A 27,256-nucleotide genomic window follows, 5' to 3' on the forward strand; every position below is an offset into this window, starting at 1 on the left:
AAAACACGCAGCCTACAAAGGCAGTGTGTGAGTGTAAAGGTACAGGACCTCTAAGGGTGGAATAACAAGTAATGCAGCCCTTAGACGCCTTCCCTAGTCACAGTGCCCTGGGTACCTGTGGTACCATTTACCGGGGACTAACCTGTGGCCAGAGAGTGCCAATTGGGTTTGATCTTCAATGTAGTTTTAGGTAAAGAACATATGCCCTGGGTAGGTTTGGCAGGAGCCCAGGGCACACTCAGTCAAAGTACATCAGCAGTACAGCAAAAAGTGGTGGCAACCAGGCAGAAAGAGGGCACTTTCTCACAAGCTCGCGTTGGGTTTGCTATTAGTCATTGAAAGCACCATCTACGGACACTGATGGTGAGGAGGTGATTTCATCCTAGCACCCCCGGCGCCTGGGTAACCACTTGATTCATTTACTTTCAATAACTGTGATATTGGCAGTAATACAAGTTCATACCTCAGTCAGTAAGCCCAACAGCCTTAGGTCTCTCCCATCAAGATCACCCTTCATCCTCCAACACAGATATCTGAGAAAGTATTTCAGGCAACTAGGCAATTAATTCAGTAAACATAGATGAGTGAGAAGAGTAACACGTCCTGTAGTTGTTTCTATCAACAATAATTGCATTCAAGGGTCTGAGTCTTCTAGACTTCATGACTTGCACATTGTTGACTCCGAAGATGATGATGATGACTATTATCTTAACCACTAGTGCAAAGAAAGCGGTTCATCCTCAGCTATATGACATATCTCTAACTCCACAGACATTGATGATACAAGTATCAGCCGATTTTCTGGCCTTAATGAAAGACATGAAGCTTGACTTCTGTAACCAATTTACACTTCTGGGACATTATCTACACTGTTTGCTTCCATAAGCATCACATACTCCGCCCAAGTGTCCTTGAAAAATTCTCCCCTGAATGATATTGCAGTGTGTAGGAAAATTACACTTTTTAACTTGGTCGCCCCCACTTTTTTCTCACTCGTACTGATGTTGTTAATTGGCAGTGCACTGGGTCCCTGCTAACCCGGCGCCAGTGCTCTTTCCTTAAAAACAAGACAGATGTTCAGTTGTAACCCAATTAGACGAAAGAGACATGATAGTGATAGATTCCTTACCTTAGAATATCCCCAGGCGTCAGACTGGATCCGGAAAGTTTTCGCTTAGCAGTACCCTTGCGCATCAGTAGGTTGCGTCCTGCGGCTCCGCGTCCGTCACTGGCGTCGTCAGCACCGAGATGATGTCACGGAGAGTACTTAGGCGCCACCCATGCATGCTGACGTCCGTTCTTTCTTTTTCCGCGCCAGTAAGCGCAAATCCGGATTGAGCACGTAACTTGGTCTCTTTTTAACCACTATTTTGAGGCTTTTTGTCTCCCCGACTTTCTCTTGGTGTACATAGGGATACCCGGTTTTAAGTCCTGTGGGACCTGCCGCCGAAACATGTAGATGGCGGACCCCCATGATGTTTGCCTCTACTGCCTGGAGGCCGACCACGACTCCAGGGACTGCCGTGCCATGGCCCCCAAGGCCTTACGGGAGCGGTGTCGGAAGCTGCTGGAGGTCCAGCATTCATCGCGTCGCCGCTGCCGATCTAGGGGCCGCTCGCGGGACCGGAGACGTCGCTCCTTTGGACTCCAAGTCTTCGCCTCCGGATTCTGACAAGCGTCGTCATAAAAAGAAGTCGAAGAAGCGTGTTCGCTCTCCGACGTACCCCGTCGCTCCTCTGAAGCGGGAAAGTTGCGCGGCCTACCCGCCATACCCGGGTCCGTCGGCGACTCCTGAAACAGATGCAAGAATTCCTTGCTGCATTGGACCGCCTTTACAGGGCTCGGGCTCCCGCTGGTGCGCATTCGGGCCCCGCGGACCCGTGTCCAGATCCTGCTGGCCTAGCGGCTCCGCCATCGGCTCCAGCCCCGGTGCCACAGGATCCTGTGCTGCTGGCTCAGGCCCCGGCGCCATGAGTTGTGGCATTGCCGGCTCCGGCGCCACCCTCGGCTCCAGCCCCGGCGCCTCCCTCTGCTCCGCCCCCGGCACCGCACTGGGTGCTGTTTATCTCACCCCTGCCCTGGTTCCTAGATCATTTTGTTCCGACTTGGGATCCACATTGGGAGCCGGCGCCGGTCCGGACTCGGCCGGCGCCGTTCATGGCACTGTTCGTTCCATCTCCGGCCCCCTTCACATCAGAGGCGGACAGGGAAGGGTCCGAGGACCCACTTGCTCAGCAGTGTGACTCCGAGCTCGATTGGGTGGATGACTTGGAGGATGCAGGCGACCTCGATGTCTCGTATGGCCCGGGGTTCGCCTCTCCCCTGCCTACTATGGAGGGGGGTGCCTCCTATATGGTCGTCCCCCGTCGGGCTACTGAGGCCCTCAATCTTGACCTCCCCACGGTGGCCCTCAAAACCAACCTCCTCACCAAGGTGGTCCAGCCAGCGTCTCCTTCGGCGAAGCCGCTGCTTTCTTGTTATGACGCTCTTACAGAGGTCCTCTTGAGTGTAGGAGAGTAGGGTCTGCTTCCTATGGTCACCCCCACTTTTTGCTTTGCTTTACTGGTTTTCGACTTAGATGTGGCTGTGGGCCTGCTAATCAGACTCGCAGCCCAGATGCACTCTCTATAAATTTACACCATGTACTCTAGGTGCATACACGATTGGAAATTGGTTCACCTTGTCAGCCCTTGTAGAAGTGTACCCTAGGTACTCAGGGCATAGGTGTAACCAAGGCCTGCCAGGGGCTGCAGCATGTATTATGCCACCCCTGGCTGGCCACTCAAATAGACACAACTGGCTGATCACTCAGCTGGGGCAAGGTCGTGTAATCCCCCCTTGCTTAGGTATGGTATTCCTATACCTCCTATATATAGACGCATAGTAACCTATAAGTCACTCCTATGGCAGGCCTTAACAATCCTGGAGGCAGAGTGCTTGGTTATGTGTGAGATGGTGCTCTAGCATGAGCTGAGCCTGTCTGCAGCTTTCGGAACCATGTCCTTATAGCTGTTCTATGATATTGCCATACCATATACTCTTAAGTGCATTATGAACCTCGCGGTTAAATGCTAACTCTGGTTTGGCTTTATCAAAACATGGTGTGTAAGATGTCATACGCTTTGGAATACTACCCCCTCGCCAATTCTGGCGACGGGGGTAGCATTCCACCCTTCTAGAGGGAGAAGAGATGTTGTTGCTGACTATCCCGGTTAAAAGTAACCAGAGGCCCAGCGTCACAAAATGGACGCTGCTGCCACCGACACAAGTCTGACCTCCTGCTGCCGGGAGTCCTTCCAGTCATGGAGGTTCGGACAATAGGTTTCCTTCCTGGGGAGGTGCGAGAACCACCCCAGACAGGGCTTTGTGTATTGGGACAGGGAGGGCTGAATAGACTGAGACACTGCCTGGAGCACCCTAGGTGCTCCATGCATACCCCTGTGCAAACCGGTTGCTGGGGCACTCAAGCCCCAGCTCTGGCGCGAAACTGGACAAAGGAAAGGGGGTGTAACCACCCCCTTCCTGGTCCCACCCATAGGAGGGACCTAGAAAGTAATTCAGCCCGTTTTAGTTGTATAAAGGTAGGAGCCGAGTCCTGAGACTTTAGATTAATCCTGAATTGAAACTTGACACGAAAGTCTGGACCTTCGTCATTCTGCTGAAGCTGAAAACTGAAGAATCTCCCTTGTGGCCAAGGAGTGACCACCCTGGGCAACCAGGCACCATCCAGCAAATCAACGGCTTGCTTTGTCGACGTTCCCACCGGAACCCGAGCACAGAGCCTGACAAGACCCAGACTTCCAGAGCTCTCTGACCCTCTCTTCACGACTGCAGCATAGCTGGGTTCCGTGGAGGCGACGAGACACGTGGGACCGGACATCTTGGAAAGCCTGCAACTTGCTACCTGTGCAGCTCCTGAGGTGCCCTCGCAGCTGTGCACTGGGGATTGAGAAACCCCGATCCCGAACTCCATCTGCGACGAAGATCAGCCCCCCACACTCCACGAGTTCTGCGTGGGGCCCTTCTGCTTTTGTTCTGCTCGACACGTTGTCCGGTTGCTGGCCCGTTGGCTAGTAGCCTCTGTTACGACAAACCTTTTGAACCACATCGCTGGTCTGGTTGCTCCAGACTGGCCCTTGCTTCCCTGCAAAGGTGAAGCACCTCTAGCCTTGGTGGTCTGCACCAGAAGCCTTTGTTGTATCCTGCGTGGGCTGCCTTTGCCAAGGCTTGTTGACTCCAATCCGGAAGTCGACCCCTCCATCTGCGAGATCCTTCGTGGGACAGTCCGTCTCCAGCAACTGGTCGTCGTTGACGCCTCCTGGTCCACGTGGCTGCCAAGACAAGCTTCAAGACAGCACCTGATTGCTCCTCGACGTCGTCTGGTTCCTTCCTGGTTCCACCCGGTCACTGGCTAGTGACCCAGACTCTGTCCCCTCTGCTTTCAGGTCCCCTTCATCCTCGATCCACCCTTGGATCCACCCGGACATCTTCCTCCTGGTCGCCTGCAGCCTCTTTTCTTCAGGTCTCCATAGGATCCAACGCCGAAACCCGACACATCTTCACACCTATGCACCCGCCGTCCGTGGGTGAGGTAACGCGAGTACTTGGTGTTCCCAAGGGTATTGACTATCCAAGTATCTAAGTCTCTAGTTGTTTCCTCCGGGCTAAACCGGAAGTGTCCTAAATCCTTCTAAATTGAACTTCTAAATTCCCATTGACTTTGCATTGAATCCCGCGTGTGTGTAGAGACACTGCACGCGCCGCCTGTGGGCCTCCTATGTGGGCCTCCTACCTCTAAACTATTGTTAAGACAGTGTAGCCCCAGCGATGCCCTAGGCCTTTCCTTTTCTCGTGACGTGGTACTTATACCACTTTCTAAATATATGGTTTGCTTCGCCTCTAGGGCCTAACCGTAAATTGTGCAACTTAACGTGTAATAACTAAGTGTCTTGTTATGTGCTTTGGCCTCTGACCTCATAAAGAGTTCAGAGGAGTGTGTTAGAAATAAATACATATATATTTTATATATATCCTGTGTGGTGTCCTTTCATTTGATATTCAAGGGTTACATATGGTAAAACAGCTGGCTTTACACGCCCTCTAGAGTCTTTTAGCCTAAGACTGTTCTGTCCACGACACCACTAGGATAGCTGGTCTATAAGGTTGACTTACAACCATCACCATAAGGGTTGTTTGGACTGGTGCAAGGTGATCACTAGAGTAGTGAACATCATATACCAGGCCAGCTTCTCACATTGAGCACTTGGTAGAGGCGGGCCATGGGGCCCCAGTGGATAAAAACGTCGCTAGATGCCAGGACCGGCGCCAGGTGACCCCGCTTTCTTGACCACTCACCCTACGCCTGAGAGCCTGGTCATTCAGGCCTCGACGTCGCAGAGTGCCTTTCCCACGGCCCCGTGGGCAGGGCGATCTCGACAACCGTGGCGTTGCGGCGCCACACCTGGTTGCGTTCGACCGGGTTCTCGCCTGATGTCCAGAGTTCGCTCATGAACATGCCCTTTGATGGCACCCGATTGTGTGGCGACAAGGCTGACAGTGCCCTGGAGCGCTTTAAGGACTCGCTGGCTACGGCCAAGTCCCTGGGTCTTTCTACTAAGGCCCTGGCCACGCCTGGTTTTCGTTCCTTTCATAACCAGGGTTGAGACGCGCCCTTCCACCAGGCCTGTGCAGAACCAGCCACAGCGAGGCCGCTGTCGCGGTTTCCGCAAGGGCAGGTTGGGGAACCCACGTGCGGGTACATCCACCTCCACCCCCACTGCTTCTGCCTCTAAACCCTCCTAATCTGAGCTTCAGGGAGCACCCCACGCCGGTGGGTGGCAGGATTCCCCCACCACCTCCCCCGCTGGCGAGAGATTGCGTCGGACAAATGGGTGCTGCAGATAATCTGCAAGGTTTACTCCCTTCCCTTTCACTCCCCACCTCCTGCCATGCCACCTCGGTGCCACCGCATGTCGGGGGATCATTTGGCTTTTCTCCAACAGGAAGTTGCGGCCCTCTTGCCCAAGGGGGCCATCAAGCGCGTTCCTGGGCCAGAAGTAGGGAGTGGGTGCTATTCCCAGTACTTTCTTGTCCCCAGGAAGGACAGAGGGGGTCTGCGTCCTATCGTGGACCTCCGGGACGTGAATCGCTTCCTCTGGAAGGAGAAGTTCAAGATGCTAACCCTGGCTAAGGTCTTGACTGCTCGCGATCCTAGAGACTGGATGATAGCGTTGGACTTGCAGGACGCGTATTTTCACATCCCAGTTCTGCCGGCATTACCTGCGGTTCACGGTAGGCCAGGAGCATTTTCAGTTTACCGTGCTCCCTTTTGGCCTTACCAGCGCCCCTCTGGTGTTCACGAAAGTGATGGCTGTGGTCGCAGCTCATCTGCGCAGGTCAGGGGTGTCAGTCTTCCCCTACCTCGAAGACTGGTTGTTGAAGGCAGCCTCACCCCAGGCCGTCACCCACCTTCCGACTACGGCCGACCGCCTGCATTTGCTGGGGTTCTCTCTCAACGTGCCGTAGTCGCACCTGAGTCCCTTTCAGAAGCTCCCCTTCATAGGAGCAGTTCTGGATTCGACGCAGTTTCGGTTTTATCCTCCCAGGCAGCGAGTCCGAGATATTCAGGCTCTGATTCTGATCTTTCAGCCTCTATCCCGGGTTTCAGTAAGGATGTCCCTCCGGCTCCTGGGCCTGATGGCCTCCTGCATCCTGCTAGTGCGACATACCAGATGACATATGCGGGCTCTGCAGTGGGACCTGAAGTTCCAGTAGGCCCAGCATCAGGGCAACCTATCGGATCATGTCCAAATCTCGGAGGGCACTGTACGACAACTGCAGTGGTGGCTCACGAATTGCGATTGGGTCAGTGGCAGATCCCTCTCCCTTCCCCAACTGGAGCACATAGTGGTGACTGATGCGTCCCTCCTGGGATGGCGAGGTCACTTGGGAGAGGCGGAGATCAGAGGCCTCTGGTCTCCAGCTGAGTCACGGCTCCATATCAACCTTCTGGAGCTGCAGGCGATCCGACTTGCACTGAAGGCCTTCCTTCCCTCTGTCCGGGGAAGTGTAGTGCATGTGTTCCCGGACAACACCACCGCCATGTGGTATTGCAACAATCAGGGCGGGGTGGTGCCCTGGACCCTATGTCAGGAGGCTCTGCACCTCTGGACATGGCTGGAACATCAAGATATTACCTTGGTGATTCAACACCTGGCAGGTTCACTGAACGCCAGGACGGACGAACTCAGCTGCCGGTGCTTGATGGATCACGAATGCCGTCTGAACTCTGACGTGGTGCAAGGACTCTTTAAGCAGTGGGGAGAGCCTTGGTTAGATCTTTTCGCCACTCAAGAGAACGTGCAATGTCATCAGTTCTGTGTGTTGGAATTTTACGGCTTTCGCCCTTCCTCCGGGCCAGGCGTCCCTCCACTAAAATGGTATACGCCTGCCGATGGAACAAATTTGTGGCATGGTGCACAGCAAAGGCTGTGGATCCCCTTCCTGCCCCTTTTTCTAAGGTTCTACTGTTTATACTGTCTTTAGCCCAGCAAGGCTCGGCTCTGGACACTATCAAAGGTTATCTTTCTGCCATCTCCGCCTTTCTACGGCTTCCTGATCAGCCTTCTCTTATTAAGTCCCCGGTTATTAACCGTTTCCTCAAGGGCATTACGCACACGTTCCTTCCTGTGCCTTTCATAATGCCTCAGTGGGACTTGAATCGTGTCTTGACTTTTCTGATGTGCACTCCCTTTGAGCCCCTTCATAACTGTCCCTTGCGTATTTTTACTCTAAAGAAAGCTTTCCTGGTTGCTATCACGTCTGCTAGAAGAGTGAGTGAGCTCCACACTCTTTCTTCGAAACCTCCTTTCTTTCTGTTCATCCGTAAAAGGTGGTTTTGCGGTCCAGTCCTTCTTTCTTGCCAAAGGTTGTCACGCCCTTCCACATCGGGCAGACGATTACTTTGCCCACCTTCTTTCCGCCTCCTTCAAGGGAAGAGGAGAGGCTCCACCGTCTGGACCCAAAACGCGCGCTGGCTTTCTATCTGCAGCGAACACAGCAGTTCCAGGTGGATGATCAACTCTTTGTTGTCTACGTGGGTGCCAAAAAAGGTTGAGCTGTGCACAAACGGACCATTTCTCGGTGGGTCGGTTTGTGCATCAAAGCATGTACTTGGCCAAGAAGGAGCCTCCTGTGGGGCTGTGTGCCCATTCCACCAGGCCAAAATAATTTCAAAAAGGGGGTGGTGATGGACAGAGTATCTGAGTTAATCAGAACACTCCTACCCAGTCGACAGATCAGGGCTTGATCCATCACCGTTTTTTAGCTCACTGCACCATCCCAGTTCAGAACCTGGCTATATGCAAATTAGTCTGTCCCTGGCCCAGTGCATCATGGGAACAGGGCAGACCAAACTACCAAGCCAATTCTTCACTGGAAAGGAAACAAGCTTCCGGGGACCGGTTTCTGGCATTACAGCCGTCTTCGGCCCGGCTTGCTTGAATCCTGATGGTGCAGTGAGCAAGGGACTCATGTCTGAGCATACCCTTCCACACTTGTGGTGGCCAAAATAATTTCAAAAAGGGGGTGGTGATGGACAGAGTATCTGAGTTAATCAGAACACTCCTACCCAGTCAACAGATCAGGGCTTGATCCATCACCGTTTTTTAGTTCACTGCACCATCCCAGTTCAGAACCTGGCTATATGCAAGTTAGTCTGTCCCTGGCCCAGTGCATCATGGGAACAGGGCATACCAAACTACCAAGCCAATTCTTCACTGGAAAGGAAACAAGCTTCCGGGGACCGGTTTCTGGCATTACAGCCGTCTTCGGCCCGGCTTGCTTGAATCCTGATGGTGCAGTGAGCAAGGGACTCATGTCTGAGCATACCCTTCCACACTTGTGGTGGCCAAAATAATTTCACCAGGCCAACTGCAGCCAAGACTGCCTTGGGACGCCGCGTTCCCTTGCAGGACATTTATCAGTCAGCTACGTCGGCCTCGCTGCACACGTTTACAAAGCACTAATTCCTTGACAGTCTGGTCCAGAGAAACGGCTTCTTTGGCCGTTCTGTGCTTCGTAACTTTCTGGTGTAATTCTGTTTGCAGACCCACCACCGGGGTTGGTATTGCTGGGTTATCTATTCTAAGGTAAGGAATATATCACTAACGCGTCTCTTTCAGATGCACAAGTTACTACTTGTGTAACGATATATCTGTAAGAGACATTAGTTAGTGATAGATTCCTTACAGCCCCACCCACCCCACCCATCCTCCCTGTTCTGCGGACTGATTACTAGGGTTAAGGTCATCCCTTTCAGGGCCCTAGTTTTTATGCAGCAATGGTCCGTATCTTGCATGGCTCTGTTTTCCTGGCGAGGAGAGTACTCTCTGTGACGTCATCTTGGCGCTAACAACGTCAGTGACGGACGCGAAGCCACAGGACACCACCTACTGACGCGCAGGGGTACTGCTAAGCGAAAATATTCCGGATCAAGTCTGATGCCTGGGGATATTCTAAGGTAAGGAATCTATCACTAACTAATGTCTCTTACAGATATATCGTTACACAAGTAGTAACTTGTGCGGCAAGGACTTCTGAAAGAGACAATTTTCAATTGGTTATAGATTCCTTAGAATTACCCCCAGGCGTCAGACTGGTTCCGGAGAATTTTTCGTCAGCAGTACCCCTGCACGTCGAAAGGTGGCGTCAGTCGGCTCCGTGTTCATCGTTGGCGTTCTGGTCGCCGGGATGACGTCACGGCAGCTACTTAGACACCGCCCTCCCGCGCTCATGTCAAGTTATTTCTATATCCTCGCCAGCCAGCGCAGATCCGGAGAGAGCGGTACCCCCAGTCGCTTTTTGACTAACTTTTTTGCGACTTTTGACAACACCGTCTTTTAGTCTATCGACTCCTGGTGCACGTTCAGGATTTCCGGTTTCAAGGCTTGTGGTTCCTGTCGAAAACTGATGATGGTGCCTCTAACGTGACCACGATCCCAAGTTGTTTTCCGGCTGCCGGACCATAAATCTGAAGTCTTTTTGGGAGCAGTCTCGAAAGCTTCTCGAAGCCCCGCAGTCTGCTCAAGGTCCCGGGGGCGGTTGAGGGACCGGTCGCGCGGCCGGTTGAGGGACCGGTCGCGCGGCCACCACCACTCGTCCTCGAAATCTTCGCCCTTTTCAGGTAAGTAGAAGCACAAGAAGTCAAAGAAGCATCGTCGCTCTTCGACTTCTCCCTGTCCGTCTGCCGACAAGACGATGGATTCGGGTGGTGCCCCTCCAGCGGCTCCTCGTACGGAGCCCAAAGTGCCAACTCCGAGGTTCCCTCCTTTTCCGGGACCCTGAGCAACCCCTGCCCAGCTTTGAAGCTTTTACGAAGCATTGCATGCCATCTTTGGGCCGCCCAAAGCCGCCGGCGCTCCTCCGGGCCCTGCGGACGTGGCTGGGGGCCCTGGGCCTTCGCCGCCGGCATCTCTGGCCCTGGTACCGCATGGTCTCCTTGGATCCAGGCCTGGATCCGGATCGGTACCAGTTGGCCTCATACCACCTCCTCCGGCGCCAATTTCACCAGCACCACGTCTGTAGCCGACGCTGGTTGTGTCCCCAGGCGGCGTTGGCCCCGGCCTCCACCCCAACGTGGACACTGAACCGTACCCGCGTCGACTGACATCGGATCCGGCGCCAACATGGAACTTTGGTACTGCTGTTCTACCCTGGTGTTCCTTTCAGGCCAGATTGGCAAACAGAGGAGGGTGAGGAGGACTGGACTGGGAGGGGTCTGGAGATCCTTTAACTGACCAGTTGGAATATGATCCGGACTGGAGAGAGGAGTTGGGGGAAGCCAGTGGTCTGGACACCTCCCCAGAACTTGGCCTGTTTTCTCCTCCTACCGTGGCAACGGAGGAGGGAGCGTCTTACGCAGTGGTGTTGTGTAGGACGGCAGAGGCCCTTGAGCTACCTATGGTGGCAGTCAGGACTAAACTCCTGACAGAGGTGCTTCAACCGGCAGTGAGCTCAGAGCCCCTGCTGCCTTTTAATGAAGCCCTAATTGACATCCTTTTGGGAACCTGGTCCAGCCCCAATAAAGGGGCTCCTCTGGATAGGATGGCTTACCGACGCCACCGCCCCGGCGACCCCACTTTCCTCTCCCAACACCCTACCCCTGAGAGCTTGGTGGTCCAAGCTTCTACGTCCAAGGGCGCCTTTGCTACAGCTTCTAGGGAATCCTTGAAGATGGACCAACTTGGGAAGATGTTTACTTCCTCCAGCTTTAGGACTGCGGTCGGTAAACACCGCATGTCTGTTGGGCCGTTATATCCACTCTGTGTGGGATATGGTGGTGCAAGTGCTGCCTCAGTGCCTGGAGGCGGCCCGGGCCGTGCTCTTCCGTGCTCTCGCCGAGGGGAGAGATGCAGAAAAGTTTACCATCCACTGTGGGCTGGATACCGCTGAGGCACTGGATAGAACAATTGCCATGTTAATAGTCCTTTGGCGCTAAGCCTGGTTGCGTTCGACTGGGTTTTCGAGGGATGTCCAATCCACTCTTATGGACATGCCTTTTGATGGCCGTCGCCTTTTCGGCTACAAGGCAGACAACGCGCCGGAGCGCTTTAAGGACTCTTGCGCTGCGGCCAGGTCCTTGGGCCTCTCCACCACCCGCCCTGCGCAGTCTGCCATTCGCCCCTTTCGTGGCTACGGAAGGGGTGCTCCACTACGTCCCGCCCAGAGCCACAGGCCAGTGCAGGCTGTTCAGCCACAACGCGGCCGGGGACATGAGAACCACCAACGTGGTTCTGAAGGCCAGCTAGCGGGCTTGTCCACCTCAGCCCCCTCTGCATCAGCCTCTAAACCATCCTATTCTGTCCTTCCAGGGCCACCAAACGCCAGTGGGCGGCAGATTCCGCCATTACCTCCCCACTGGTGCACCATCACGTCGGACAGGTGGGTTCTGCAGGTAGTCCAAAGGGGCTACTCCCTCCCCATCGAGACTACCCCTCCCTTCATGCCACCTCAGGAACATCGCATGTCAGAGGACCACCTGGCCCTTCTCCAACTGGAGTTTTTTGGCCCTCTTGGCCAAGGGGGCCATTGAGCGCGTTCCTGCCCCAGAAGTAGGTCGTGGTTGTTATTCCCACTACTTTCTGGTTCCCAAGAAGGACAAAGGCCTGCTTCCTATCTTGGATCTCGGGAACGTCAACCGCTTCCTCCGGAAGGAGAAGTTTAAAATGTTGATGTTCATTCATGTCTTGTCTGCCCTCTACCCTGGAGACTGGTTGGTAGCGTTGGACTTGCAGGACGCTTATTTTCACATCCCCTTCCTGATGACCCACCGTCGTTACCTACGGTTCACGGTAGGCCACGTGCACTTTCAGTTTACCATGCTCCCCTTTGGCCTTACCAGCACCCCTTGGGTGTTAACGAAAATGATGGCAGTGGTCGCAGCTCATCTGCACAGATCAGGGGTTCCAGTTTTCCTCTATCTCGACGACTGGCTGTTGAAGGCGGGCTCGTCCCAGGCAATCGTCTCTCACCTCCAGACTACTGCCGACCTCCTGCATTTGCTGGGATTCTCCATCAACGTTCCGAAGTCGCACCTGATTCCCTCTCAGAAGCTCCTTTTCATCGGAGCAGATCTTGACACAACGCAATTTCGGGTTTATCCTCCCAAATAGCAAGTCTGGGATATTCGGGCTATGATTCCGATCTTTCAGCCTCTATCCCAGGTTTCGGTCTGTGCCTCATGGCCTGCTGCATACTACTGGTCGATCATGCCAGGTGGCATATGCGGGCTTTGCAGTGGGACCTGAAGTTCCAGTGGGCTCAGCATCAGGGGAATCTGTCCGATTGCGTCCAGATCTCTGACGGCAGTGCACGACAATTGCAGTGGTGGCTCACGAACCAGGATTGGGTCAACTGCAGATCCCTCTCCTTTCCCCAACCAGATCACACACTGGTGACAGACGCATCCCTTCTGGGATCAGGTGGCACATGGGCGAGGCGGAGATCAGAGGCCTCTGGTCTCCGGCGGAGTCTGAGCTCCACATCAACCTTCTGGAGCTTTGGCGATCCGTCATGCACTGAAGGCATTCCTTCCCTCTGTCCGGGGAAGAGTAGTGCAGGTGTTCACGGAAAACACCACTGCCATGTGGTACTGCTACAAATAGGGCGGGGTGGGGTTGTGGACCCTATGTCATGACGCCCTGCGCCTCCGCTCATGGCTGGAACATCAGGGCATATTCCTGATGGTTCACCACCTGGCTGGTTCACTGAACGCCTGGGGGGATGAACTCGGCCACAGGTGCATGATGGACACGAATGGCGTCTTCACTCGGAGGTGGTGCCTGGTCTCTTTCAACAGTGGGAAGAGCCTTGGTTAGATCTATTCGCCACTGAAGAGACTGTGCAATGTCAGCAATTCTGAAATGTCCAAGGCGGCACTTGCTAGGCGACTTTTATCATTGCGAGTGGAGTTGCGGTCCTGTATACGCCTTTCTGCCTATACCACTTCTGCCCAGAGTGCTGAAGAAGATCAAGCGCGAAGTCATTCGTGTGGCTCCGGATTGGGCACGAAGAGTCTGGTATCCCGAGCTGCTCAACATGGCCATTGATCCCAGATCCGACTGCCTCTTCGGGAGGATCTTCTGTTGCGGCAGCAGGGGACGGTCCTCCACCCGAACCTGTCCAGCCTCGACCTCCTTGCATGGAGTTTGAGCGTCGTCAGTTGACATCATTTGACTTGCCTCCTGAAGTTTGTGATGTAATCTTGGCAGCCAGGGGTCTCTTGGCAGCTTCCACTAAGACGGTATACGCCTGCAGATTTAATACGTTTGTGGCATGGTGCACAGCAAAGGCTGTGGATCCCCTTTCTGCCTCTCTTTCTAAGGTTCTCTTGTTCCTCCTTTCTTTAGCATAGCAGGGCTCTGCTCTCGGCACTATAAAGGGCTACCTCTCGGCCATTTCAGCCTTTCTTAGGCTTCCTGATCGGCCTTCTCTTTTCAAGTCCCCTGTTGTAGATCGCTTCCTTAAGAGCATTACTCATCTTTTTCCCCTGTTCCATTCTTAAAGCCCCAGTGGGACTTGAACTAAGTTCTTACGTTTCTTATGTGCGCTCCCTTTGAACCACTACATAACTGTCCTCCCAGGCTTCTGATTTTAAAAACTGCCTTCCTGGTGGCCATCACCTCTGCCCGCAAGGTGAGTGAGCTCCAATCTCTTTATTCAAATCCTCCTTTTCTGACTGTCCATCCGGACAAGGTTGTCCTTTGAACACGTCCATCCTTTCTTCCCAAAGTAGGTACTCCTTTCCATATTGGACAGACCATCTCTTTGCCCACCTTCTTTCCACCTCCGCATCCTTCCAGAGGAAGAGAGGCTCTAAAACGTGAGCTTTCATTTTATTTGGTTCACACAAAGCAATACAGGGTGGATGACCTGCTCTTTATTGGCTAAGTTTGCGCCAAAAAAGGTTGAGCCATGCACAAACAGATCATCTCTAGGTGGGTCATTTTGTACAATAAAGCGTGCTATTCTTTGGCAAAGAATGAGCCTCCATTGAGGCTCGCGCCCATTCCACCAGGGTGACGGCATCTACTACTGCTTTGGGATGAGGAGTCCACCTCAATGACATCTGTCAGGCAGCTACGTGGGCATCGCTGCACACGTTTACAAAACATTACTGCCTGGTCAGCCAAGTCTGGAGAGACGGCTTCTTCGGCTTTTCTGTTCTCCAAGACTTTCTGGTGTGATCTTGGTTTGCAGACCCACCTCCGGGGTTGGTATTGCTGGGGTATCTATTCTAAGGTAAGGAATCTATAACTAACTGTTTCTTTCAGATGCAAAAGTTACTTACCTTCGGTAACAATATATCTGTAAGAAACATAGGTTAGTTATAAATTCCTTACCGCCCCACCCATCCTCCCCGTTCTGGGAAGTGATTTCTAGGGTTAAGGACATCCTTTCAGGGCTCTAGTTTTATGCACCAGTGGTCAGTGTCTTGCATGGCTCTGCGTTCTTGTACGGAAAGTCGTGTACAGACCTGACGTCAGCGCGCAAGGGCGGTGTCTAAGTAACCTCAGCGAAGTCATCTCGGCGACCACGATGCAGATGCCGGCCCTGGAATTGACCGATGCGCCGGGGTACTGCTGACGAAAAAACTTTCCGGATCCGGTCTGAAGCCTGGGGGATATTTTAAGGTAAGTAATCTATAACTAACCTATGTTTCATACAGATATATTGTTACCGAAGGTAAGTAACTTGTGCATACGGTGCAGTGGGTGTGAATGACAAAACATGCTTGCTGCTCTTTCCATTGGCTGTTCATTTTGCCGTCAGGACACTGCTTCCAGCACACTGTGCCTGATTTTCTTGTATTCAGTTCTCATTTGGGACCACTTTTGCATGGAGAGGCTCACACTACACACCAGGCAGTGGAGCATCGACTACCTTGGCGTCGGGACGCCTCCTTTTGGCACGGGGTCATCTCTATTTGGCTCGATGCGTCATCCTCCCAGAGTTTTGGACCATTATCCTTGGGTATCATGTCTTAGAAACTGCTAATTTTTGGATTACCCCTTGAGTCTTTTTCAAGGTCTATTTTTACTCATGATTCTCGTGCTCTGCTATATCTAGAGTCCTGATGACGATCCTGTCATCCCCTTAGCAATTGAAACGTCCACTGAAGTCGCGGGCCCTTATCTATATTGTTGATTAGCCAACAATGTGCTATGCCATTGTTTTTAGATACATACTTTTGATCACTATTGTAATGTGTGTGCATCACCGATGAGGGAGCAGTAAGCACAATGTTTCACTCACAGCCACTGCACCATTTCACAATGCTTTTATAATGATCTATTTTCTTGACTATTGTTTGGAATACATCGCCATTTGGTTAGTAACATTGTGAACATGGCTCCTCATTCATGCATCTCCCACCATATTTCTCCTTAACCTTTGTGCTGTCCAGGTATTCATAGAGGTTGGAGGGCATTGGCAACACTCACCATACTGCTCCGATGGATACAACAGATCCTGACATTGGCCTTTTGCCATAGGTCCGTTTTTAGTCACAAAAAGAAGCTCATGCTAGAGATCTATTGAAACTTTGGAAGGCTACCACTGTCTTTTTGGTGAAACTCCTTCCAGATTTGCCTGCAGCTTCAGATGTTTTATAACCAGCTTGGGAAAGGAACAGAGGTAGTGATCATAGACTTTAAATAGCGAAATTACTAGCACCTTTTTCTGTGGCACTTTTTGCCCAACAGTTTCATCTTACAATTCAGTGACCGGTGCTAATGTAACCATGTTATGTCCTGCTTGCTTCAAATACATATAGAACATTTTATTCTGTGAGGGGGGATAAGATTCTTCCACACCTTCTTTCATCTCCAGGCTTGAATGGATGGGTTTGGCGATGCTTTCCAAATCAAATATGTGGATCTGTTCAATTGCTGCGTAGTTTCCACTACCCCACAGAACAATACCAAACGGGCGCAGTGAGTCAGACGCCTTTATCAAATGTGACTATTCTACACCTTTTGGTAGTGCCCCCTCAGTTTGTTAATTCCCCATGAATCTTCCCAGGTAGCACACTTCTGTTTACTCAACTCATACAAATTCCATTAAAACTATAGCTTTCGGACTTTGCCAATTTTTGGAAGACTTACTTCCTACTCCCTACCATTGTCATGAGTAAGTAAAATCCTGTTCTCACCAGAGCCTGTCACTGTCCACGATGGTGTTTAAAAGAAGTCCCTATCATGTATTCAAAAGGGCTGTTTGGTCATCACTGTTAATGGGATGTGACTTATACACTTTTTTAATGGCCTTCTTTCTCTCCCGTTCAGAAGATGCTTCACAATTTGGACTTTTAGAGCTCTTGTATTTTGAATGATATCCGTATTTAAATCCTTCTGTCTTCTGTTTGTGACGCACAGGTGTATGTTACCTATAAAGTTTTATTGTTACATCTGCTATGAGCTGTGCAGTTTGTTTCCTACAATAGGAATTTTTGATCACTATCAAACATCTTTAAAACAGAGTCAGTGGATTTCTTAAGACATGCTCTTTAGGGACATCTGAAAAAGCACCAATGGTGTACTCTTTCTCACATCTAATGTATGTAGTGTAACTCCCACATATCTGTAACTGCCCAAGGTTTCCACACTTAATTCTCTTTCTTATGTGTAAATCCTCATGTCAGTTCAGAATGTAAGTACACCAGGTGATAATTGTAAGTTTCTTTTAATTGTAACTGAATACTCAGAGGTGCTCTACTGTTATTAACGCCCATTCAGTTCCTCTTTATGGAGCTCAGTTCATCATACCATTTGTCTTCCTGAAGACGGAGGTCTAGAGCTATGCATTGTAGGTAGTTTAGCTGCATATCCCTCAAACGCAAGTGGACCTGTGATCTTGCGACCTGCTGTGCACGTTTTTAGTTAAACCGCAAGCATTTTCTGTTAGAGCCACTCAGCTATGTTAAAAGCACACCTTGTTAATAGGAGAGCCTGAGACTGGAGAAATAACTTAACCAGAAATGTAAATTTATTTTAACTTAGCATCTACTTAATGTTGTGCTTTGTGTGTTTCCAACTTAAAGAGAATTGCAAGTAAAAGGTATCTGCAAGTTGCACTTGTCTATACTGATCTATCCCTGGCCTCTACATTACATTTGATGTACTGCAACAGCCGATTGTTTTAAAAATGGGAATTACGCGTTGCTTACTGTTTTAGAAATGTGAATTACGATAGCTTACTTGCAGATCTTGGAGAAGGAAAGCTAAACATTTACCTTTGATGTTTACTAAATGACACAGTTCATGATGTTGCCACTTTTAGATGTTTTTTCTTCTATATTTCCTTAATGCACAAAATTGTGTTCCTGGTGAATGTTACTAGCATGATGTGGTGTTCATGAAATAAGAAAGCAAATAAGTGACTTTTTCTTTAATGTTTGTCACCAAGTTATTTATGTTGCCATCTGTGCTATAGCATCGTTGTCAATTGCATGTAGCACAGTACTTGTTCTGTGTCTTTACAGACCACTTAAATGTTTGCAGCGGCTAGTACATTTAGTTGTTTGGCTTTATTACACCGAGCAAAAGGTGCATTTTGGACCTTCATTTGATGAAATTCTGTCTTTGGTTACTCAGGGAACCATGGAAGAGAAAATCTATGATCGTCAAATAGCCAAACAATCTTTATCCTTTCGGGTGGTGGATCAGCAGCAGATTGAACGGCATTTTACAATGAATGAGTTGACAGAGCTCTACACCTTTGAGCCTGATATGCTAGATGATCCTAATGTCGACAAAAAGAAAAAGAGAGATACACCTATGTTACCAAAGGTAAGTTTGCACCAATTTTCAAGAGATTGAAGTTCCACATATGACCATGCGGATAAACTGATGCTTCTTTGAGGCATTATGCCTTGGTATTTGACAAGGCTTTCTAGCTGCAGTATAGTATGTTGTCACTGGCAAATCATCGTTTGATGTACTAGTGTGAGCACGATTTGTAGTCAGCCACCAGAACAGAATTATGGCTATTCAAGTTAATCAGCTGCTCAGTGTGGAGACGCCATCCAAGCACTTGAGCTATCTAACAGGAAAAGCAGAGCAACCAGTTTATTATGTGATTGAAAGTAGGGTACGTGTTTCTCTAAACTAGGTGGGTGTGGTATTGCAATGTCTTTGACTACTCTCAATAGAATCATTGAGAATGAAGCCAGACTCTCATATTGCTCTTTGCTTCTCTCTTTATAGCATAGTTTTGAGGTTGATGAGGTTAAATATGTGTTGAGAGATTATAGACTTTAAATGCATTGTTTTTATTTGTGTGCTTTGCTTGTACTGGTCATAATATATTTTGGTCTCTGTGGCAAAGATAAAATCATTAAAGAAAATGTTTTGAAAAAACTCGTCAAAATCCTTAATTGTATTCACTTTTCTAACCAAACATTACATTTTCCCTTTTGTAAATACAAATTGTGCAATGTAGAGAAGTACTAATAATTTTATGTATAAGGTGGCACATGAAGTAGAAAGTACAAGCAAGGAGATAATGTATGTTCATGCCATTAAGAAAGAAAATTACAGATAATTTGTAAATGTTTTACATAAGCCAAACATTTCCTTGTAGTTTTCATTCAACTCCTTTCAAGAATAAAGCACTCCTTGTAATGACCAGCATGTGTACTCACACCACTTGTGATATGCTAATTGAAGAATTACTAGTTGCAGTAAGAAATCATTTTTAAATGTACATGCTAAGTCCTCACGGCACTAACGTACTCCACACTTGTGCTTGAACTCTCTGTCCACCACGGCGCCCCACCTCCCTGCGCCACCGTCCCACTCTTGTGGCGGAGCCACAACACACGGAGTAACACTCGACCCCGATTGATTACATTCCGCACACCACTGGGCCCTTGAAGCCCACGACAGCAGACAAGGCCTGTCGTACTCAGGCTGGCATTCGGCGCCCACATCAGGGGACATCACCTGCCTGGGCCAGTAGCCGGATCCACGCTGCTGTGACTTCTACGGGAGCAGTCGCCTCCCCTGCTTCCCTGTACTCTGTGCCTGCCCTGCTTGCCGTGGGCCGCATTGCGGGGACTCCTGCTTGCTACTTCCTACTCGCTCCAAGCAGCTGATGCCACCAGCCTTGCGGATGCCCTTTGCATCACCCCATAGAAAAGACAATGTACTACTTGAGGTAATCCTTACAGTATTCCATACCTGCATTGCCAAATCCCCTTAGGCCCAGGGGACACCGCCATTGTCGCTGCTTGTGAGGGACTTCAAGCCACAGGAGTCTTTGTGCCCGGATGCGCCGCCAACTGATTTGAGGCTGGTTCGACATGTGTTACAAAGCGCCGCCCCTACACCGACACCTACAGTTCTGGGCTGTGACCGGATACCGGGCTGGGCCACCCTCTAACATCTACTATGTCAAGGTACCAGTAATTGTTTAGTTTGGCTCATGTATTATAGTCTTAACCTGACCGTAAGACTTGTTTTATCCCAGCAACTGCTATCCATTTGGTATTCATGTTATGTGATATCACTGACTTTGTTTTTGCTTTTTTCTGTTAGTCGCTATGGTCAAACGGAAGGCTATGGAGGGGAGTGCATGGGTTGCGGGGATGGCAAAAAACCTAAGAGATCATGTAAATCCACAGGGGACAACTGTGTACTCGATAGAATTGACAACCTCTTAGAGGAATGTGAAAAGATCCTAGTTACGGACCCTACTGGCTCTCCCTCAAGAGGACCTAGTTCCCCTTCTGATAGTGTAGCAGAATACTTCTGAAGAATTCTAGGGATGTTCCTGAGGTCAAGGCCACAGGGACTAGATCTTCCTAGTGGAGCACAGGTTGTACCATGTCAACCATCTATCACCGCCCTCCCAGTTCCTTCGACCTCACCAGACACTACTACTGCAGATCTGCACCCTAAAATCGTTTTGTGTAGTAATTTCTGTGACCCTTTGTGTGAGCTGCGAGAGCAGCAGACTATTGTCAGCAACTCTGACAATGTCACTTATAATTTAGAATTTTGTACAAATAGCAGAGTCTGGTAGTCTTACTTCAAATGAGGTCTTGCTTTATTCTCTTGTACAATCCTTGAAAGAGGAAGTGGGTATCTTAAAATCTTTGGTTACTTTACTGACTTCTACAGTTAACCTGTTTCTCGCTTCTAGTAGGTCTACAGCATTCTTTGCCCCACAATTGCATTCTGCACCCCCTTGCGGATCTTTAGCCCTGGCCCAAGTATCATCCACAAACTCAGCATTATGATTCTCAGAGAGCACCCTTTTCTTGCTAAAGAAAAGAAGGGTTGAAAACCAAAAGAATCAAATACTGGCACTTTTTTAACCAACTCCTGCCGACGAGGGTAAACTTACAGATCATGACTCCTATCCACAGGCGCGCTACTTCACAAAATAGCAGGAAATAGTGCACACTCATTTAGGAGTAAACATGTTACTCTAGGTTACATCACGTTGACGAACATCCCTGGGCTGTCCCACCTTTAATCTATAGAGACTGAAGAATCCCTTAAGAACAAGGCAATACATTGGATTTGCCACTTACTGGGCTGTCTTTCACTTAACTGAGATGCCATCATCAGTGTGGAAAGGTCAGAATGTAGTAGCCCTGGATATGACAATTTAGAGCTCACCCTGACTACAATTGAGCTGGCAAACAAATCTAGTGGATCTAGACCGTAGGATCCTCTCCTCCAGCCAACTCCAAAATCCAATTCAAATCTACTAGAACACAAACCAACTTTAGCACCGAGTTACTTGCCTCACCACTTGGGTGTATTGTTTGACTTGGAGGTTCCGCCTAATGCTAGTGGGGAGCAATTGTATGCAACATTTAACCTTTCTCTGTGCCCCAATGCAATTCTATCCGATACAATCTCTGAGCTGTCCACCCCTTACTACTATGTATGAGTCTACATGTGAAGATCCCACTTCACAGGGCACTACGCTAGGGAAGGCACATGTAGGATCTGCTAGTTCGGATGAGGTTCTTCGGGTACGAAATGATAAATACAGTACACTACTAATAGTGTCCTGGAATATAGCTGGCCTAAGGAACAAGCTCCCGCAAGAAGATTGGGGGGCTTTTATTGATAAAGGAGATGTTATAATTTTTCAGGAAACTTGGGGTTTAACACTGTTCTACAAAGTTGGCTTTAAGACCTTTTTTGTACCTGCTGTTTGTTAATGTGCAGGCAGACCCTCTGGGGTGATTAACAGCGTGGGTTAATATTGCATTAGGCTGCTGGGTGAAATCCCTAAATATAAATTTGTCTGTAATTTTAGGCCTGGAACTTTCATACTTGAATGGGAAGAAACTTCTTTTATAAAATGATTAAAGTAGTAGTTGTCCAAAGTCTACTGAGTCCACAGTCTAGTCTACATTATGAGAGTGTTTACAAGGATTAGACAGAAATGTTATTGTGGGAGGGTATTTTAGTGTTAAATTTGAGCCATAAGCACTCATCAGGGGCATTGCTTACAAATAAAATCAAGCACAAGCTATTCCTCAAATTTAAGGTTCATGTGTTAAATCGATGACAAAAGTGGTTCTGCAAATGATAGTCCTCTCATTATGTTGTTACATCAGAGCCTGTAATGGTCGAAAATCTTCTGATCTTCATTGAAGCCCACTTTTAAAAGAGGAAACTATCTTAAGTAACATCAACTGTGTATTCCTAGACTTGTTTTCCTGGACAAATCTCATTAATATGGAAGTGCTAGAATGACACAGAAGTGACCATTTTCCTTTACTACTCACCCTCCAAGGCAATCCAGACCCTCCTAGATCTGCAGTATAGAGCACAAAAAGGGGACCTAATTGTCACTAATAACAGGAGAAATGTTAAATGGGAAGTGATAGTTTTAAACAAGGCAACCCATGCACAACTTTACCATAATTAGGTTGTTACCATGTCGGAGATGGTTGACCAAAACTTTGCAACCCATCTCATGGATTCCAGTAAGTGCTTTTCAGTAAAACCCCTTCTAGTCGGATTTTAACACCTAATACGTAGGCCACTTGGTACGACAAAACCTGTATAATATTTAAGACAGAGTTGATCAAAGCTATTAAAAGCAGCGTTGCACGTGACGTTAAGATAGCTCGGGCAAAATATAAGGAAGCCCAGAGGCAGGCACAAATATTATGGGGCACAAACCTGTGGGAAGAAATAATGGTTACCTTTCATGACAGAAATCAAACAGCTTTCTGACCCTTGATTAGTCATGGTTGTAGAACACATAAGATGAAACCTGATAGTATTCTCCCGGAAGAGTGGATCAGCCCTTTTCGATCCTTATATAGTCTCTGATAGTCCTACCCCTTAAGATGAAATAGAATTGCCACCCGAAAAAGGTGGAAATTACACCCATGAGCATGCCATATTAACAATGGAGACTGATGACACCTTCTGTTACCCTAATGAAAACACGCAGTTCGATTACTGCACAGAATTTGGGCAAGGCTCCTGGGCCTGACCACATTCTGGTGGAACTATTTAAAGCTGAATCTGACATTTGAACACCTTATCTAAATTGTATTTTTAGAATTGTATACATAATGGCGGGTGCCCAAATAGCCGTTACTTGGAAAGGAGCAGAGATCGTTCCAACTCTTAAAAAGGCTCAAGATCAGACCCAGCTTACCGCCCGATCAGTTTAATAGATCAAACAAAATTCTGTAGGCAAATATTCAATCACTTATTAACATAAATCGAGAATGATAATATCCTCTCCCAGTTTCCAGCAGGGTTTCGATCAAAGACCAGTACAGTGGACCAGGTTTTTGGATTTCAGATGTATTGGTGGAAAACGGTGAGTATCAACAAAGTAAGCCTTTATGTCTCATTTGCCGACCTAGAGGCAGCCTTTGATATGATTCCTAGAAAAAAACTCTGGGGTTCCTTGAGAAGCATGGGGGATACCACTCCCCCTCCCCCTTACTAGATATAATCGTGTGTCTTAACACAGATAACTATGCACTTATTCGGTGGGGAGCAAATTGGAAATTCACAAACCCAACAAGGGGAGGATAAAAGGGTTGAGGCAAGGCTGCGTGCTTGCCCCAATGTTATTGTTGAACATAAATGGCTATGCAGTCTTTATTATGGATTGTGAGAATCACTTCCCAGTGTTGGGCAACATAAGAATAGAGGCTCTATTATTTGCTGACGACACCCTACTGGTTTCTAAAACCCCAAGGGGTAGCACAACTTTACAGATTTAACCTGTAAGTCCCTGCTTTTGACCATCTGTTTTCTGTTCAATCAGCGCCGGGACACCCCGTTGGGGTAGCTGCGCGCTTTATAAAATACACAAATAATAACCTTATTTTGTATTAATCACGGCCGGGTAATTAATGCTAGTAAATCAAAATACATGGCCATTCACCCGCACAGGCCTTTCCAAGGTGTATTTAGTTAGGAGGGAGAAAACCTAGAAAGAGTAACATAATTTGATTATTTGAGAATCTGAGTATCCTGCTCAAATTTATGGAGTAGCCAGATAGCGAAGAGCTGCCTTACTCTTAACCATAGGGCAGCAGCCATTTTTGGCCTGTAAAAAAAAAACATCTTTCCACACGATATCCCCTAATTCTTGAATTAGGGAGAGCTCAAGTTGTAGCAGCCTCGATATATGGCGCAGACTTATTGGGTTATAATTAGGTCAGCTCATTTGGGATTGCGGAAAACACATTTTTGAGGATGGCACTCAAACTTACCCAAAGTATCGCACTTATCTTTAAAATTAACTTAGATATCCAATCGATAGTAGTCACAGCTAGACTGAAGCTAGTTATTTACTGGATAAGCATTTGACAGCTGTAATAACTGGAACCCTACAGGGCCGGACTCAGGGAAATCTAGGGTATACCAAAAGCAGTGACTTCGCTCCCATTGTTAAAATATATAAAAGAGACATTAATGGGTTTAGTATTGAGGAACATTTGGAGCCAACCATCCTCTATTATTACTTCTTCCTCCTAGATGGTAAAGACTGCCTTCTGGATGGAAGAGGAAAGAAAATCTTCCCAATCATCAAATCTGGGTACACTATCGATTAGATATTTAGATATTTCATAGAGACATCTAGCCGCAGATTCCTTAACTTAGAATATCCCGCCAGGCGTCAGACTGGATCCAGAGATTTTTTCTCAGCAGTACCTCTGCGCGCCGGACATGACCTCAGTGGAGCCATATAAGTCCCTCCTGGCGCGCTGATGTCAGTTTCCTTCTTTTCCACGTCCCAACGTGGATCCAGGAGTAGCGGTTCCTCTGGCCTTTTTGTTTTTAAGGCCTTCTTGATGCTTTCAGCATCCAGGAACAGTGTGCGATACATTCAGGCTTCAAGTCGTGTGAGACCTGTACGCGACAGATGTCAGCGACGGATACGCACGCGATCTGTATGTGGTGCCTTGGAGCGCACCACGACTCTGAGGAGTGCGATGCCTGTTGGCGGCTGCAGCTAAGTCCCTTGGGGAGTGCAGGATGAAGTTGCTGACCGACCGGATGTCCCGCTCATAGTCTTCGCGTTGCAGGTCCCCATCTCGTACTGGTGCTCCTAGTTGGGCCTGGTCACGGAGTTCTTCCCGCGGACGTTGTTTGCCTGACGCAGGTAAGTACAAACACAAGTGACGGAGGTCGTCGGCCCCGCTTAAATGTGACTGCGGGCCCTTGGTTCCCGGTCTTTACTGGGCACGGCCCCCCAGGTGTCTGCCTCCCCCTATCCACCATTTCTTGGTGTTGGGGCGACTCAAGCCCAAATGGAAGCCTATTCTCCGGCTCTTCAGTCCATCTTTGGGTCACCCCCTCTCCCTGGCGCGTCTTCGGGCCCCACAGAGGTGATAGGGACTCAGGTCGGGTCTTTGCCGGCTGGTTCGCCCTCTGTGCCGATCTAGTACCCTGACTCAGTTTCCAGAGTCGCTGCAGCATCGGGACACGGCCCAGAGGGGCATCCCAGTTGGACATCAAGCTCACCAGTGCCGTCTCTGCATGGCCCTGTGAGGCTTCAACATCGGATGCGGGTGCGGTACGGAGCTTCACTCAGAGTCGACGCCGTTCCTCTCCACAGTTCCAAATCTCGGTGGAAGTCGCCGCGACGCCGGTCCGGCGCTGGGTGGATGGGTCACCTTCTGTGCTCAATGACGCCGGTGCTGGCCTCTGCTGCTCCTCTGTTACAAGAGGATGAAGCCCCTCTGGGCTCTCCTCACCCAGGGTTGTTTTGGTGCCCTTTGGAACAGTTGCCTATCATACCATGGTATTTTGATCGGCCTCGGGCCATTGCACCTCTGATGTCTGGTGGACGAGCTAGCATCCAACCGTCCCATACCGACGGTTTATTGTCGCCACCTAGAATGGCCACAGAGGCTTGTGCTGCGTTTGCGGGGGTTGTACGGAGGGCTGCAGATATTTTACACATGTAGCCTCCCTCATTCTCATTACCTTCTGATCCATTATTGGATCTCCTCCACCAGGATGCCGTGAAAGATGGAGCCCTTGGTCGCTTTTGGCAGGGGGTTATTTGACACCCTTCTTGGGACAAGGGCGGGGGCCCTCCTCTGGAGACCCTGTGGATTGGGCTATCGCTCATCGTCATTGCCCGGCTCCCGATGACCCTGTCTGTTTGTCCCTCCATCCTACGGGCTCAGGGACTGGTAGTCCATTCAGCCTGAGCCTCGCTGCCTTCCTCTCCTCCGCCGCTGCTTCCTCCCACTAGGGAGTCTCACTGGATGGAGTGGCTTGGCCGTCATATCTTCACGTCCACTAGCTCGGGCCTTGGGCTTGAACACGTCTTCCTTGTTCGCACGGGCTACTTTTTCCCTCTAGGACTCAGTCGAGCGTCTTCTTTCGTCTCTCCCAGAGGGTCGCCGTGCTGACCTGGATCGTCGACTTCATGATGGCCGGTAAATGGCACAGTTCTCCATTCGATCGGCCTTCGACACCACTGACTCTGTTGGTCGGGCGATGGCCAGGTCTGTTGTTCTGCATCTCCATGCCTGTCAGTTTACCTGAAAATGTTCATGAGCGTCTTAGGGATCTGCCCTTTGATGGAGTTGCCCTTTCTGATAGTCATGCTGACTCAGTGGTCCACCGTCTCATGTCTGGGCTTCCATGACTTCTTGTTTTCTAGTCCTTCTGCGGAATTTTACTTTCTCCTGCAGTGTTGTCTCTGCTTGATTTGGTATCTGTCACTGGGTTCATGAGGTTAATTTCCAGACTGTCTGTACGGCTATTCAGCCGTTTTTGCTTTTATTTGATGGAGCTGGTCAGCTGATTCTGCTTTTCTTTTTGCTTCCTCTGTCTTTGAGTTTGTCTCCAGAGGTACCCCTTGCATTGGGGGATGGGCTTAACCTATGTAGGGTATCCGTTGGCTATTGTATGGCTGTTCTTTCTAGCCCAGGAAGCTTGGTAGGCTGCTGCGGATTCTTCTTAGGCGAGTCTGTCACTTGGATCAGGCTGTGGCATCATCCTGCTAATGTAGGGCCACCCTCCCTCCCTCCCTCTCTGCTGCGTACCACAGGTTGGTATCACTTTCATCTGATTCTTCTGCATTGTGGACTGTGGTCTGTGGCACTCCTCTGCATCTGTAGATGCTGACGACTTCGAAGTATTGTTGGGTTTCTGCCACGAGTGGCTCACCCCGGCATGTTCTTTCAGCTTTCGCTGTGCCCTTTTTTGCCTACGTTGGCTGCCATAGACATCGG

General features: G+C 49.5%; 1 protein-coding gene across 1 annotated transcript in view; it reads left to right on the top strand.

The window, feature by feature from the left end:
• ATRX (ATRX chromatin remodeler) overlaps positions 1 to 27,256 on the top strand; it is a 1,815,989-nt gene that overhangs the window by 1,537,160 nt on the left and 251,573 nt on the right. The window contains exon 32 of the mRNA XM_078688830.1: positions 18,153 to 18,347. Coding sequence (XP_078544956.1) covers positions 18,153 to 18,347 — 195 coding nt within the window. The remainder of the gene's footprint in view (positions 1 to 18,152; positions 18,348 to 27,256) is intronic.

The sequence above is a fragment of the Lissotriton helveticus genome, chromosome 4_1 (assembly GCF_964261635.1).
Source record: "Lissotriton helveticus chromosome 4_1, aLisHel1.1, whole genome shotgun sequence".
NCBI lineage: Eukaryota > Metazoa > Chordata > Amphibia > Caudata > Salamandridae > Lissotriton > Lissotriton helveticus.